Source organism: Equus przewalskii, chromosome 10 (assembly GCF_037783145.1).
Source record: "Equus przewalskii isolate Varuska chromosome 10, EquPr2, whole genome shotgun sequence".
In the NCBI taxonomy this organism is placed as follows: Eukaryota; Metazoa; Chordata; class Mammalia; order Perissodactyla; family Equidae; genus Equus; species Equus przewalskii.
This window is the reverse complement of record NC_091840.1, coordinates 6,217,313-6,232,809: the sequence shown is the minus strand read 5'-3', so window position 1 is coordinate 6,232,809 and position 15,497 is coordinate 6,217,313. Positions and strand designations below refer to the sequence as shown.

The 15,497-nt window shown below is 60.0% G+C and overlaps 1 protein-coding gene across 5 annotated transcripts; it reads right to left on the bottom strand.

Moving 5' to 3' along the window:
* Window positions 1-121: 121 nt before the first annotated feature.
* UNC13D (unc-13 homolog D) lies at window positions 122-14,722 on the bottom strand. 5 transcript variants are annotated; one of them, XM_070561444.1, is made up of 33 exons: window positions 14,649-14,722; window positions 14,361-14,525; window positions 13,599-13,634; window positions 13,243-13,350; window positions 13,082-13,141; window positions 12,930-12,996; window positions 12,518-12,698; window positions 12,038-12,082; window positions 11,866-11,934; window positions 11,610-11,679; window positions 11,324-11,428; window positions 11,128-11,220; window positions 10,949-11,052; window positions 9,392-9,509; window positions 9,182-9,306; window positions 8,959-9,049; window positions 8,820-8,876; window positions 8,637-8,734; window positions 8,480-8,531; window positions 8,271-8,401; window positions 8,036-8,156; window positions 7,554-7,697; window positions 7,258-7,356; window positions 6,947-7,153; window positions 6,707-6,775; window positions 5,610-5,689; window positions 4,140-4,245; window positions 3,988-4,059; window positions 3,481-3,564; window positions 3,270-3,390; window positions 2,935-3,058; window positions 2,302-2,498; window positions 122-1,544 (listed from the first exon to the last, which is right to left on the bottom strand). In XM_070561444.1, exons 2-33 carry the CDS (start codon window positions 14,481-14,483, stop codon window positions 1,423-1,425), a joined length of 3,279 nt encoding a protein of 1,092 aa, XP_070417545.1. In that variant the 5' UTR covers window positions 14,484-14,525; window positions 14,649-14,722; the 3' UTR covers window positions 122-1,422. The 5 variants fall into 5 exon arrangements, with proteins under 5 accessions (XP_070417545.1, XP_070417541.1, XP_070417542.1 ...); XM_070561440.1 differs by having other exon boundaries at window positions 14,361-14,520; window positions 14,649-14,717; XM_070561441.1 differs by having other exon boundaries at window positions 14,696-14,717.
* Window positions 14,723-15,497: the final 775 nt, after the last annotated feature.

The window sequence follows — 15,497 nt, the reverse complement described above, 5'->3', positions numbered from 1 at the left end:
CCCTGTTGTCTAGAGCAGCCACTCACCCTTGGCGTGCACCCCTCAGAGGGCCCCCAAGGCTTCATGGTGTTCTGCTAGCGTGCGAGGCCCCTGGGCTGGGCAGTGACCACAGAAACTGATATGCCTGGTAGTGTTTTATTTGGAGCCCTTGGCCGAAATCCCAGTTATGCCAGTTCCCCCAGCCCCTGCTTCTGCATCAGTTACCCCACACCCTCCTCCCTGCTCTGTTACGTAGGGGAGTGAGGGATGGGCCAGGCCCCAGGGTGTGGGCAGCTCAAGGGCTGAGGGCGAGGAGGGGGTTTGCATCACCTGACTAATCTGGACCCCACTGCAGGTCAACAGTATACATATTTTTTAACAAGTTTTTTTCCCTCAGAGATTGGCCCTGAGCTAACATCTGTTGCCAATCTTTTTTTTTCTTCTCTCCAACCCCCCCAAGTATGCAGTTGTGTATTCTAGTTGTAGGTCCTCCTTGTTCTGCTCTGTGGGATGCCACCTCATATGGCTTGATGAGCAGTGCCATGTCTTTGCCCAGGATCCAAACTGGTGACACCCTGGGCCGCTAAAGCGGAGTGCGCGAACCTAAACCACTTGGCCACGGGGCCAGCTCCCAACAGTATATTTTCTAAGAGAACAATGGATTGTTAGTTTTTTAATTTTTGCTAAGAAAATTTCTTAGTGATAGGTACTGTCCCAGGGAGGCGGTGTCATCAGCAGACACAGCTAGCCAAGCTGTTCTTTTTTTCTGCCCCACCGTCCCAGCCCCACTGCCTGCCAGTGCTCACTCCTTCAGAGCCAGAAGGTCCCTGGCTCTAGGCTCCTTAGCTTGGGTGCTGGTAGTCACCTCAGGAGAGGACCCAGGCTCCCTTCATTATGGCCACCATCCCTACACCGCCAGGGCAGCTGTAGCTTCATCTCTGGCGGGATCCCCTCTCCCTTCCCCAGGAGGCTTTGTGTCTGCAGGCCTGACCCCAATAGGCCCAACAGGCACAAGAGAACCTGCCCGCTCCCCACTACCCTCATCGAGTGGCTGGAACAGGCATGCCAGGAAACAGGTGGCTGAGATCCTGCTCTGCCAGAGCAGCTTTTCCCCAGGAGGGGAGCAGGGGCAGGAGATGCAGACAGCTGCCTCCCCTCCCCCTGGTGCTGGAATCTGGCAGAGGATGCTGAGGCCAGGGCTGAAGGGAGGCAGGAGGGAGTATAAATACTGCTAATGGTGCCCCCGTGACTGTGGGCCCCTGCCCTGGCAGAAGGACCAGAGAGGGGTCTGCACTCTGGGCCTTCCGTATTTGGTGCTCCCCAGATCTGCAGGCCCTTTTGGAGTGTTAGGCCAGGCTGGAGGGCTGCAGTGGGGGAGAGAACCCAGATCTCCCAAGAAAGCCCTTCCCTACCAGGGACCCAACCCATCCCCAACCTCCACTGCTACCGCCTTGGCTGAGGAGCATGCTGGGAGGCCTGCTTGGCTCGCTGCCGCCGCAGCCTCACAAACACCTGGGCCTCGCGATCACCCTTCCGGCTCTCCAACAGCTGCAGAATTGGATCCCCTGCAAAGAGAGGCGTTTGGAGGTTAGACTCGGGGAGAGGCAGTGCCCCGATAGTGTCAGGAGACATAGCACTGACCCATTCTCCAGCCAACCTGGAAACCGGTGATGGACCCATACCAGCCAAGCTCACAAGACAGCCTGACGGACAAGACTGGAGACACCCTCACTGCCTGTGGCACAACGATGCTGGCCCGGACACTCTGACCCAAGTGCAGTGTAAGAGGCTGAGAGGTGCCTCAGGGTTCTACTATTACCTTTTTATATGAGAACCCTAGGCTAGCTAGTTCACCTCTTAGTGCCTCAGTTTACTCATCTGTAAAAGCAATACCTGCCTCCTTGGGTGGTTGTAAGGCTTGAAATGGTTAACATATGTCAAGTGCTTAGAACTAGCCCATAGTAGGTGCTCAAATGTGACCTATTACTGTTATCAACCTTGGGAAATGCTTTGCAAGGAGGTGCCCCCTGGTCAGAGAGATCTGCCGCTCTCCCCAGGTAAACTTGTTGACGAGCTTCCCCACCAGGTAGAGTCACACTACACTTGACCTAGTTTAAGTGTCACTGGTCTCCTGATTAGACCGAGAAAGCCACTCAGCAACACAAGCCACCACGCTGGCTCCACTTGCATCCACCTCCGAGGACGGATTTCTCCGATCCCAACTTCGCCTCTCTGGGGGCCCCTTCCAGCACCCCCATTGCTGGGCTGGGCCCCAAACTTGCAGCCTCATGGCCTCTGCCCTGCCCGGGGGCTCAGGCCTACCATTGGGTGCAGGGTAGGTGAGGGGCAGGCGGATCTGAGGCACCTCGCCAGGCTCCTGGGTCCCAGTCAGGCCTGGCACCGAGCGCAGTGGCAGGAAGGCCTCCCCTTCCAGGTCATCAGCCCCCAGTGTGTCATGGTCCAGCACGGTGAGCAGGAGGCACGCCCCGTCCTTCTGGCATGGCTCAGCAGGCACCAGGCTAGGTGGGGGGCAGAGTCGGGTTCAGCTGCCGGCCCCACACACTGCCACTGCCACCCACTCCCACACATGGGTTCACCTTCTGGTTCTTGTGAAAAGGCCAGGGCTGGGAGAAAGAGGCCACGGACCAGGGGCCGGGGGTGATTAGGATTGCAAAGTTAGCTCTCAGCTATGACGCCTGCTCTGCCCGTGAGCTGAGGCTTTAAAACTATGGGGTCCTGTGTCCCCAGGCCCACCTGTCATGGGGAACAGAGGACGTCAGGGACAGCACCCTTCCCTGGAAGCAAGCCTCTCAGTCCAATATATGGGAGTAGGTGTGAGGCCTGTGCCAGCAAACCCTTGTGCCAGGTGACCCCTCCCTGGGCTGCAGCCAGGAGGAGCAGGCCTGAGGTGGGTCCAGGGCTGGGGAAGGGCGGTGAGCGTGGGGACCCACTCACAACTCAAAGGTCTCATCGAACAGTGGGTGAAGCTCTTTCTTGTGCTTTTGGGTCTCCCGGGGCGCCAGCTCAGGGAACTCGTGCCTGGGCTCCAAGGTCAGCTGGACAAAGGGGTCGCTGGAACCTGGCAAGTGGCACGGAGGAGGAGACACTGGCCAAGGATGTCCCAGCTGCCCGCTTCAGTCCCCACCCTCTACAGCTGTGCCCACTCAGCAGCACCGCCTCCTCCTGGAAATCCGGAGGAAGTGTACCCAGTGCTCCTGCTGGGCCAGCAGAGCCCCCAGGGACGCAGGGGACCAGAGTGGGGATGTGGGGAGTAGGCAGCCTCCACTCACCATTGGAGTCCAGAGGCAGCAGGCTGGAGGCGCTGAGCAGTTCCACACGCAGCTTCTGCTCAGACGCACTGTAGGAGGCCTTGACCGTGACAGCACCGAGCTCCTCAGAGGTGGTTTCTACCTGGGGTTTGGGGGGCAGAGTCAGCTGGGGCAGGCGGGAGAGGCAGGGCTCCAGGTGCTCAGCGGGCAGGGCAGCGGAAGAGAGCCTCACCTGCTGCTGGATGCGGCTGCAGAAGTACTTCTGGATGAGCTCCTGGCTGGAGGCTGCTTGCAGTTCCAGATCCCTCTGTAGAGCCTGGAAACGGGGCACAGCTGAAAAGTGACCTGAACTTCACACTCAACCACAGCCCAGCGTTGCCCTTCAGGAGCTCACAGCCAAGGCGGGAGACGTCAATTTGACATGGAAAGCACTGGGAGTTATGAGAGAGGAATGCATCCTCAGATTGCCCTGGCAGACAGCCAGGGGCACCCAGGGTGGGCTTCACAGGTGTGCCACCCATGCAGTTGCACAGCACCCCTCCACCATACTTAGAAGAACCACACGCCTGGTTTAATAGTCTGCTGTTGCTGTCTTAAAATTTTTAATAGTTTTTGAAAAAGGGGCCAACATTTTCATTTTGTGCTAGGCCCTGTACATTATGTAGCCGGTCCTGGACACAGGCGAGCACAGGCAGGTAGTTCCCCCCTCAACCCCCCCAGCTCACCAGAAGTCCCCTACCTGGAAGGTGGCCGTGTGCAGGGCCTCGGGCGGCAGGCCACAGCCCTCTGCGTAGAAGCAGATCTCCAGGTTCTGAGGGGTGAGAGGGCAGAGGTCGTGACCCCAGGCACTCTCCCACCAGGGTTATTATTTGTCGTTACTAGTATTATTACCTGCAGCACAACCTTCAGCCTCCTAGAGGCCAGGGGGCAGTTCCGCTGGGAGGTGGCCACCTCCGTCAGCACTGTGAGCGTGTGGGTCCAGAGCAGGGTCAGAAGGCTGGGGTGAAGTGCAGAGGACACAGGGCAGGAGGACGGGAGGGGAGGAAGCAGAGACACTCCTGAGAAAGAGGAGGGGACCCAAGCCCACCCCAAGTTCCTCCCCACGCCACCCTCCACCCCCACCTCCACCGGCTCCTCAGGAGAGGCTGGGGCCAGGGCTGCAGGCAGGCGGTGTGGGGAGGGAGGGCTGGGCTCCCGAGGGAAAGAGGACAAGCGGGGGGCGCACGGGCCAGTCCTATCCAACATGTCTCACAACCGAGCGAAGAATCCTCCTTAGGGGGATTATCAAACCCCAACAAACGAAGGTGGGGGGAGGCTGGGACCCCAGTGACAGAATCATGATTCAAGATGGGGGTGGCCAAAATGAATGGGATTTCACACAGCGTGGATAAGCATCTACCATCTGTGAGGAGAAAACATGAGCCACCAAGCCACGGTCCTCAGAACCAGCTGAAGTCACTGAACTTTCACGGGTCAAAGTAGAGTCAGGCAGTTAAGTACGTAAAAAGTGTGTGTGTGATTAAGAATGGGGGGGGGGGGTCTATATAACTTATTCAACATATTTAAATGCTCATTATGCACCAGACACTGTTCTGGCCGCTTTTGAGACAGTAAAGCTCCTATCTTAGTGGAGATTAAATTCTGTTCATACAAAAATCCGAGCTGAACAAATGGTATATTATGGCCTAGGGAATAAAGAAGGGGGCTCCTGTGGACCCCGCTGCACCCCTGGGAGTGGAGCAGAACTCTGGGGGGAGGAGCCGGCAGCCTCCTAGGACCCAGATCCTGTGTGGAGGACCTGTTGCTGTCATCGGTACTGTCACCAACCACTTCCTCTGTACAGCACTGCTCTCAGCACTTCACGTGACTCATTTAGTCCTCAAGAGAGGCCAGAACCACAATCATCTGCACAGAAAACTTGAGTAATCTGCTCAAGGCCTCCCACAAAGCAGCAGCGAAGCCGGAGTCTGAATCCAGGTGGTCCAGAGCCCACACCCTTGGCCTCTACTCCCTGCTGCCTGGTGTGCTGGGCCCCTGCTTTAAGAGAGACTCTAACTAGAAGTTCCCCTGGATTGTGGGAGAGGAACAGCAGTTGCCTGTAATGTTAGGAGGGCAGAGCTGCAGTCGGCAAGGCCCCGAAGATGACCCAGGGCTAAGGGAGAAAGGATAGGCAGGTTTCAGCTCAGCCTAAGATGAAGTGGGCAGGCTTGTTAGGTAGTGAGCTCCCTGTCCCTGGGAGCAAGCATTTAAGCAGAGACTGGTTGTATCCTCCCCTGAGAAGGGACGCCGAGGCCAGGAAGGCGGAGCGGGTGGGAGGAGGCGGAGGGGGTGGGGCACCGCAGGGCGGGGGCTGCTGCAGACCTGCTGAAATTCTCCTGCACCAGGTTGGTGTTCATGTAGCAGAGCTCCACCTCCAGGAACTTCATCAGGGGCAGAATGGCCTGGGGAGAGGGCCGCACATCTGGCTCTGGCCTATTCCAGTCTCACCCCCGTTCCCTTGTGCTGACCCAGGGGAGGAAATAGGGCCAAGAGCTTTTGTGTGCACCATCGGGAATGTCTGCGGGAGCTGGCCCCTGCCCACAGTCGGCTCCAGTCACAAGGGCCACCTCTCATGGTCCCTGAACCCGCCGGGCATGGTCCCACCTCAAGGCCTTTGCCCTTGCTGGCCCCTCCCCTAGAAATCCTCAGGGATCTTTCTCATGCTTCCCTTAGGTCTGACTCAGCCGTCAATCTCTGAGTAAAGCCTCTCCCGGCCACTGTCTAAAAATACGACCTTCGGACACTTTCCACCCCCTTTTGTGTTTTATTTTTCTCTTTAGCACTTATCATGATCTAACACACCATACGTGTGTGTATACACAATACGCATACACACATATACGGATACTTATAGTCATGGCTATAGTTCTGGTCCCACACCCTTTCTCAGCTCTTCTTTCACCGCCCCCACTAGGACATAAGCTCTCGGAAGGTGGGATTTTTGTCATGGTTTTCATTGATATGTATCCCCAGTGCCTAAATCAATGCCTGGGACAAAGTGGGTACTTAAATAGCTGATGAACTCATGAATAACCTTCTCCCAAACAATCAAAGGTGTGTATTACCGTCCCCGCTGACAGAGGAGGAAACCGAGGTCAGCTGGCTTTTATAAACAGGACGGCTATGCTAGTAGGCAGCTGAGAAGGATGCAAGTCTGTTTGTCTGCAAAGTCTAAGCCCTCTGTCACTGGAGCCCCCACCCTGACTGTCAGTGCGGGGAGAGCCCGTGGAACGACCCAGCCCTGCGCCCTTAGCGTCCAAGGAGGAAAGCAAGGCCCAGGAGGGAACATTCCTTGCCCAAGTCTGGAAGGACTTATCTCTGACACCCTACGGCCTTCAGCCCCCTACCCACCCTAAGCCACTTTGCAATCCCAGACCCACAGAGCTGGCAAAGGTCAGTGAGCAGTGGGGGCCACTCACATCCTCAGGCAAGACGGATTCCCTGATGCCCACGAGTTTCTGGATGTGCGTGGCGATGCCCACCTCCAGCTGGGGACACAAAACAGGAGGCCATGGCATGAGTAGTGGGATCAGGAGAGGTCACTGGTGCCTAAGTTTACGTTCAGGAAAGGGTAGGGGCTGGACATCAGCCCAAGTCCCACTGGAGGGTTTCAGGCTGAGGATGGGTAGGGTGGGGTCACTGTGGGTCAGACAAGGTACCTGCTTGGCCAGGGTGCAGACGCCGGTGCGGATCTCGTGGCCCAGCCCAGCCAGCGCACCCTGCAGCTGGGCATGCAGCGTGTTCTGCAGCTGCCCCTGCTCCAGCACAGCGCCTACCCGCTGCTCCAGCGCCTCCCACGCCAGCTGGGTGGGCAGCTTGCCGATCACCAGCCGCAGCTGCTCCATGTCATTCACCACCACGCACAGCTGTAGGCGGGCATGGGCACAAGGATGCAGAGGTTCCCGAATAGCGCCAGGACTGGCGGTCTCTACGTCCACCCCAGCCCCCAACCCCCAGCTCTGGCCTTTACCATGTTGGCTGCCTGGCCCTGGTCCTTCTGGCCTGCAGAGAGCTCACGGGCCCGGGCTTTTATAAGGCTGCAGTACACCAGGGCGAGCCGACATGTGTCCTGGTGGGGGGAGGGGAGGATCAATGAGGGCTGCCCAGGAGGGGCAGACAGGGGGCAGCAGAGGAATGTCAGTGACTTGAGGGATTTAGGACGTGGGCTTTTGGAGACTGCTAGAGCAAGAGCTTGGGAGAAACAGGGTTGGGTGGGGATGAGGCTGTCCTAGAAAAGTGGAGAAAGACACATGGAAGACGCTGCACCTCCACGAACTTGACGGTGATCATGAAGGCCTCCTCTGGGTCAGGCCAGTCCAGCTGCCGTGCCGTGTGGCTGATCTGGGCAAAGCAGGTGGACAGATCCACAGCCGACGTGCTATGCTTGGTTAATTCACCCAGGGGCACTAGCTGGGGAATGGGGAGCACACAGAAAGGAGGGCTCAGGGCTTGCCAAAACCACACCCCTCCCTCCCTCCTTCTGCAAGCATTCAGAACTTCCACCACTGGCGAGCACAGAGCTGGGCAGGGGGCTACAGGGGGAACAAGCAAGGCTCCGCCCCCACCCCCCAGGCTGCAAGGATCAGTCTTTAAAGGGAAGCCACAGTTAACCCCAAGGATATCAAGAGGCAGCGTTTTGCACACAACTGGCCTCAGGAGCACCGCTGGACATCCTTGTGGTCCTGGCAGAGTCCCAAGCACTACCCACAGAACCGGGACCCCGCCCCCAGCCCAGGCCCCGCCCCCACCTTGTCCATCTGCACAGCTCGCTGCACCCGCGCCAGGGCCACACTGTAGGTCTTCTGCAGCCAGGAGGGGATGGCCGGCTGGAACCAGCGGTGGAAACCATCCAGGGCCAGGGCTCTGTCCCTGGGGAGAGCTGGGACTCAGCCTCAGGAAGGCAAGGGGCCAGCACGGGCCAGGGCCACAGGCTCTCCTCCACCCTCCTCTCCCCTGTGTCACTGCAGCCCGGCCGCAGCCCACCTCTCCGAGGGGATGGGGCCCAGCTGGCAGAGCTCCTTGAGGCTGATGTAGAGCTGGAACAGACTCTCGCCCAGCTCTGGGGACACAGAGCCACTCACTGCCGCCGTGTGGTCCTGCACCCGCTTGGCCACCTGCGAAGGGAAGGTGAGGCAGGCAGGGCTCCTGAGCCAGGGCAGAAGGTGAGCCTGGAGACAACGGGAAAGACTCACCAGCCACTGCAGCTCCAGGAAAGCCGTGGAGAAGAGGTCGATCTTGAGGGCGCTGGAGGAAAGGCAGTGGGGTATGACCCAGTGCACACACCGGGGTCCCTCTGGTCCCCGTTCTGAGCCCCTGCCGCACTACCTCCCAACCGGGACAACTGCTCACTTGTGGAAGATCTTGTTCCATGTGCGCTGGCACTGGTGCAGGTCACCAACGATGTCCTGTACCAGGTTCAGCAAGGCCTTGCCTGCCTCCAGCATGCCCTGGCAGGGACAGAGGTGGGCTGAGCAGGGCTTCAAGGGGCAAGCACTCCACCCACCACCCACCATCCTGCCTGTGCCCCCTCACCTGCACCATGGGCTGATGGTGCTGCTGCTTCAAGTGGAACCATTCAACAGTGCCAGTCTGTGGACAAAGAAGCAGTGAGCAGGGAGGGGTCGCTAGGCCCAGGGACATGCCCTCCCCATCCCCAGAGTGGGTACCATACCCGCAGGGCCTCGGTCACCAGGCGGGGCAGTGGGGTGCTGTTGGGGCACAGTTCTCCAAAGGCCTTCATCTTGCACATCTGTACCAGGACCCTGTGGAGACAAAGAGCTGTATCCAGAGACCCCCCGATTCACTCCTCCAGTAGGCTTCCCGACCCCTGCAGGTGCCCCAGCTGTTCCCTGGTCCCTGACCCCAGTGAGGGAGGGGAAAGGGTAGTCACTGACCTTAGAAGAGACTGCAGTCGGGCCGGGGAGTCGGAGACAGAGAGGGGGAAGACAGACCGGAATCTCCGGATGAGGGAGAGGCCATAGGCCAGCAGGGAGCTGAACGAGGCGGCCAGCTCTTCCAACTGCAGGGCCGGGAAGATGCTGTGAGGTGGGAGCTGCGCTCCCTGAGCCCTGTCTGCCCACACCCCTCCCCCTGCTCCAGCCCACCTGTTCTGCCTTGAGGCGGCCCTGGATCCACTGGTACTCAATGCTGGTGATGGGGTGCAGGAGGCAGCTGCTCGGGAACTCCAGGCTCTGGTAGAGACGGCTGTAGGCCAGCCACTGCCTGCGGCAGACAGGAAGCCCTCAGCCTGGCCAGATGGGGCACCTCCCTTCCCACTGCTCGCCTTGACCTCAGAGGAGGGACGGGGGCTCCCCCTGTCCCAAAGCCTCCTCTGCTCCTGTGGATCCCCATCGACCGCAGAGGCCGAAGGTGACCTGCAGGAGATTTTTTGCTCCCATAGGTGCTTTCCAAATGTATACATTAATCACCCATCTCTTAAATTAGGAAATTTGTGATTTAAAAATTCAAGATTTTTTGCTTCTTTTGAAGAATCAGATTTAGAGACATGAGGCTTCACGCACAGGTGGCAAACATCAGCTGGGACTTCCCTTTAGACAGTTCGGGGGAGACTTCACGGAGCTGAGATGAGGCTCGAGTGGGAGGGCGAAGGCGGACGGGGGAGGAGAGCAACCCAGCGGCAGGCCTTGGTCCCGCTGGGAGTCAGCGGCTACAGGCACTGCATGCATGGGCCCTATGGGCAAACTGGGCCCTTACCATCTGCTGCCCGCTCCAGCCTCACCTGCGTCCCCCTACCTGGCCAGGAACACTCACCTGCCCACGGTCCTAGGGCTGCCCTTCTCCCCCAGCCTCCTCCGCCCCCAACTCACATGCCAAGTGTCAGCCCTGGCCTGGGGTAGCTCCCACTCTCCTTTATCCTCCTGGCCAGCACTCGGGTGTGCCCCAACTTCTGCTCCTCACGGGCACTGACATGTCTGTGAACTCACAGGTGCCCCTTCCTGGCATTCCCACCATCTACTGTGGCACAGGGGATGTGACAGGCCCTCAACACGGATTTGGTAATGTCGGTGCATAATTTGTTGACTGGAATGCAACCGGGAGGCAGGGCTGGGAGCCAGGTCAGGGGTGGCAAACTCAAGTGCCCAGGGGACTCAGTGAGGTGAGGGAGTGAAGTAGGCCCGACGGCAACTGTGATGGACTGGGGAGGACACACTGCTCTGCTCTGACCAACTGCAGCCCAGCAAAATGACAGCCTTGTGATTATTCCAGCACTAACGTTTCATGAGAAGCTGGAATGTGAATCTGTACGGGAAATCTCCAGATTTTTTTTTTTTTTTTTGGCAAGGAAGATTGGCCCTGCGCTAACATCTGTGCCCATCTTCCTCTATTTTGTATGTAGGATGCCGTCACAGCATGGCTTGATGAGCGGTGTGTAGGCCCGCACCCGGGAGCTGAAACTAAGAACCCAGGGCCACCAAAGTGGAGCACATGAACTTAACCACTGCACCACCAGGCCAGCTCCAAAATCTCCAGATTTTTAAAAGCTGGCAACTGACTCAAAACTTAAAACATACAGTTTGGACCAAACAGAAACCTCTCAAGAGTTGGTCTTTGGGCTGCCAGCTTGTAGGGTGGCAGGCAGGGAGAGAGGGTGGTGCCCCACAGATGGCCCTCCCGAGAGTTCTGCTGGGCTGCGCACTCACGCCATGGACTGGTGGAAGTCTGACAGGTCCTTCTGCGTGGCGTGGAGAAAGAGGATGGTGGCAGCCTGGGGACTCAGCAACCCATCCCAGGAGGTACTGCCAGCCTGAGGGCACAGGTAGAGAGGTGTCAGGACCTGGCAGGCAGGCCCTGGCCCCACGCAGCCCTGGGAGGGCAGTACCTGGTGCTGGGTGACCTCATGGGACACGAGCTGCTGCAGCAGATGGAGGTGCACCGTGTAGCTGGGCTGGGAGCGGCTGGCCTCAGTGGCTCTCTGAAATAGGGCCAGCGTGGCTGTGAGCAGAAGAGCCCCCACCCAGTATAGCCCATTCTCTGAGCCCAGCCGGGCCCCTGGGAAGCCCTGACCCCAGACCTACCCGCTTATGAATGAGCTGGAACTGGAGGTGGCACTGGCCGCGGTCCGGGTAGGTCTCGGTGCAAGGTTCCAGGGGGTACCACTGATCCTCCCGGCAGTGCAGGTCCTGGCAGGCGGGCAGGCAGGACAGGCCCACACCCGTGAGCAGCATGCGCCTCACATCATTGGCGGCAGGGGAGGCAATGGGAGGCTGACCCCAGGCTCTGCTTGAGGCACACTCGGAACCCCTCCCCCAAGCCCCTCATAGCCCCTCCTCTCTCCTGGGCCCCTTTCCCCACCCTACTCACCTGTAGCCTCAGAACCACGTTCCCCAGGAAGTCATCCTGGCCTTTGTCCTTCCGGGCCTCCTTAAAGATCCTGTTCCAGGAAGGGTCCCATGAGGGAGTGGGCCAAGAGGCTGAAGAGGTCAAGCTGGGATCTGCCCCCACCCGTCTGCGGCCACTGGAGCCCAGAGAGAGCCTGCAGCCCAGCAACCACTGTGCATGTAGGGGAGGAGGGCAGAAGGAGCCCCCACTTATTCCCCGGGAACCCCAAGGCCCTCACCTTCGCAGCCCATGCAGATCTGTGAGCTCCCCAAGCTTGTGTCTGACAGACTCCACGGTGTCCATGTCCCTGATGGGGCAGAGGTTTGTGCAGGAGGCAGAGACGTGGTGTCCTCAGAGCCCCTGACCCCATTCTCTTCCCCCGACCCCTAGGGGCAGGGCATGTCCCTCACCACATGTCCAGATGAAAGCTCGCGTTGCTTATATCCTCAAACTCTCTGAAGGGAGGAAAGGGCATGGCTGAGGGCCTTGGAAGGATAGACCTCCCGACCATGTCCAGGCTGCCCCAGTCGAGAGCCTGTCCCCGAAAGCTGTCATCCCCAATATCAACCACAGTGGAGTCTTACCCCTCCCTACCAACTCCTCTTCCCCTCCCAACTGCGTCTCTCTCTTCTTTCAGGTAAGGCTTCAGGCTACCCCGACGTCAACCCAGACGTATCCTACCTTCCACACCTCCCAGCACATGTGGCATTTATACCATTGCTTTGTCCTGTCTGGCCTCCTGTCTCCCCTGCCTCCAGAGCAGGCTCCTCCTCCAGTCAAGCCAAGCCCTTCCCCTGAGCCAGGAAGTCCTGCTGATCTCACAGACTGGGGGACCCCCTACCACCGAGAGTAGCCATGGACGGGGTAGGGGCTGGGGCAGGGCCACGTACAGGATGAAGGTCTCGTCCCAGACAGGGTTGAGTGTCTGGGTGACGACCTGGGTGCGGTGGGTCTGCTCCTCTGGAATGGTGTGCCTCACCACGGCCTTCTGCCGACGCCGAGACCCAGGGCTGCCCCCGGGCACACCTACCCCCTGCTCAATGCCCAGCAGGCAGTAGGGGTCACTGAACCCTGGGAGGAAGGAGAGGATGAGGCAGCCAGGGCGTTGGCTGGGCTCCCTGGGAGAGTCCTCATCACCCCCCACCCCAGGGGCAGAGTCCCTCCCCATCCAAAGGCAAGGAGTGAGCGCTGGGGGGCATCTGGGAGATGGGAGCTCCTGCTGAGAGTTCTGGGACAAACTGTGATGGGGAGAGAAAGGAGAGCAAGGAAGAAGGTCCTGAGGGCCCTCCACCCCCTACTCACCACTGACATCCTTGCCCAGAATGCCCTTGGCCTGTTTCACCGTGGCCTTCAGACAAAATGTTGGCTTCTAGAGGGAGAGGGGGAGGCGCTTGAGTCCCAGAAGGGGCTGGGCTTCCCAGCCCTGCTCCTTGCCCAGCATGGCCCAGGGTTACCTCGAGCTCCTGGACCTGCTGCAGCATCTGCTGGTGCTCTTGAGGCTCCATGTGGAAGGCCTGATGGGGTAGGAGAGTGGGAGGCTTGGGGCACAGAGTGGGGGCCGCCAGGCCAGGAAAAAAGGCTGTAGGAAGGCAGGTGGGGTGGGGGCTGGGCTCACCTCCTGCAGGTATCGCAGCAGCTCAGAGGCCTCCCTCACATGGTTGGGCTCAGGCTGGCCCAAGCGGTGCAGGACCGTGTAGAGAGCTTCCTCGTAGAGCAAGGCCCGCTGAGACACAATAGGGTCACCGCGCACCGCCACAAGGTCTGAGCGCCCCCCGCCACCCCTGGCACCAACACTACATGCCCATAGGGACAAGACGAGCAGAGGTTCAGGGGAAGGGAGCCGGTTGAGACCTGGAAGGTCCTTCCCAGGCTGCTGCCATCGGCCTCAGCCAGCAGCTGAGGGGGTTGTCCAGGAGGATGCAGGGTTGCTCCCCAGCACCTCTCTCTGCCCTCCAACACTCCGATTCTTACCTCCTCAGGAGAGAAGTGGTGCGATGGAGGCTCAATCTGGGGAAAAGGTGAAAAGACAAGGTGTCCCGGAGGCCTAGACCGGGGCTCAGACACAGGAACAGCTCCTTGCAAAGCAGGCCCAGGCCCAGGCCACCGGCCTCCAACCCCACCAGTGCCGCAGACCTGTTCCCACAGCAAGCCTCCTGGGGCTCCAGCCCCCAGGCTACCGTCCTCATCCCCTGGCCTGCCGTGGCTGAGGTCCATCGGCGCTCAGCTGCCCCAGCAGCACCCGTGGCCCCAACCTCCTTTCCTTCCCCAGAGGAAACAGCACTGCTTATCAGGCAACCACGCTCTGCACCCCAGCGGCGGAAGTGAGGCCCAGCAGCGGAGGTGGGAGACTGGCGGACATGCCGAGGAAGCCTGGGGGCTGCTCAGCTGGTCCCCAAGCAGCCCGGCCACAGCAAGGACACTCCCTGCCTAAGGGGGCCAGTGCCTTTGAAGCTGGAGGAACAGAGGCCGTCGGTCCCACCAAAGGAGGGGCTCAGAGAGGCTCAGACCCTGGACCTGAGGCCCAGACGGGCCCAAAGAACACATGGCAGACCCTGCTTTGGTGACCCAGAAGGCTCTGCCCAAGGGCTGGGACAGGTAGAAGAGGGGACCACATCCTTAGCCTCAGCCCATTAGAGGTGGGGCCCCGCACCCTGAGACTGCACCCTGAGACCACACCCCGAGACCACAGAGCCCAACCCAGGCTGGCTCTTCTCCCATTGAGGTCACTCCTACCTCTTGAGCCCTTTGGGGCAGGGGATCCTGCAGATCTCCGACCCGGCCCCTGCGGTGCCTTATCTTGATGGCCTGGCGCAAGAGGGGAGGGCGCCGTTTGGGCTGGGAGAGGAGTGTCGCCATGGTGGCCTGCTCTGCCCTTCCCCTCTGCGGGGGCCCTCTGTGCTGGGTGAAGATAGTGAAGCCACAGGATTATGCAAAGAGCCCAGGCCTGCCACCCTGTGCCAGGGGGGGCAGGGGGGCGGGGGGTAAGCTGGTGGGAGGAGGGTCAGGTCAGGGTTTCACCACCTCGGAGGCCCCAAGGCCCCGAGGCCCCGGCTCCCAGGCTCCTGCACCTTTCTCTCTCCCACTGGCTGGGATCCTGGGAGGATCTCTCCCAGGCTGGAGGCAGAAGGTGGACCCAGTGGGCGGGTCTGGCCCCACCCCACCGTCCCACAGAGGCCCTGCACCCAGCTGTGTGAGGACTGAGGAAAGCCAACCTGGCTGGTGGGGTTCTCACCCACAACCTTCCCTGAATGGGCCCCAGACCTGGGGTGGGGTGGGGTGGGCAGGGGACAGGGTGGGTGCTCCAGAGGCGACTCCCCAGCAGGCAGCCAACTGCTCAGCCTGTTCTGCCCCACAGGTGACATTCCACTGAGGTGACACGGCCAAGCTGTGCTGGGCGGGGACGGCCCTAAAGCCTCTGCCCCCACAAGGACTGTCAGGAGGGTGCTCCCTTCAAATGCCCTTGTAAGGGGGTTAGTCAACTCCAGGAGCTCCTGGGCGGGGCAAGCCAGAAGGAAGAGGCGAGGGAGGCGGTGCTGCCTAGCCTCCCCTGAGAGGGCCACTTGGTCCAGAAGGGACAGGAAAACGGACACTTCAGGGCTCAGCTTTCTGATGGCCACGCCCATGGCCTTCTTCCAGGCCAGGGCCTAGTTGGGAGGGGCCACAGGCCTGGGCATGGACTTTGGCTGTTTCCTACCCTCCCCTGCCCCTGAGCACTGGGGCTCACAAGGAGGGCAGCACCGGAGCATGCACTGCAGGGGCCAGCCTGGCCAGAGCTGTCCCGGGCCAGGCTTCACAGAGGCGTCCCTCTTACAAACCCCAACACGCTCCTCTCTCTGACACCTCCCATCCAGACCGGGGCCAGGGCTGCAC

Excerpts from the sequence above, each read along its gene's own strand:
- UNC13D (XM_070561444.1), bottom strand. The coding sequence starts at position 14,483 with ATGGCGACACTCCTCTCCCAGCCCAAACGGCGCCCTCCCCTCTTGCGC. Across the intron at positions 13,635-14,360 it reads TGCCCCAAAGGGCTCAAGAG|ATTGAGCCTCCATCGCACCA; the intron begins GTAGGAGTGACC and ends CCTTTTCCCCAG. Across the intron at positions 13,351-13,598 it reads ACCACTTCTCTCCTGAGGAG|CGGGCCTTGCTCTACGAGGA; the intron begins GTAAGAATCGGA and ends ATTGTGTCTCAG.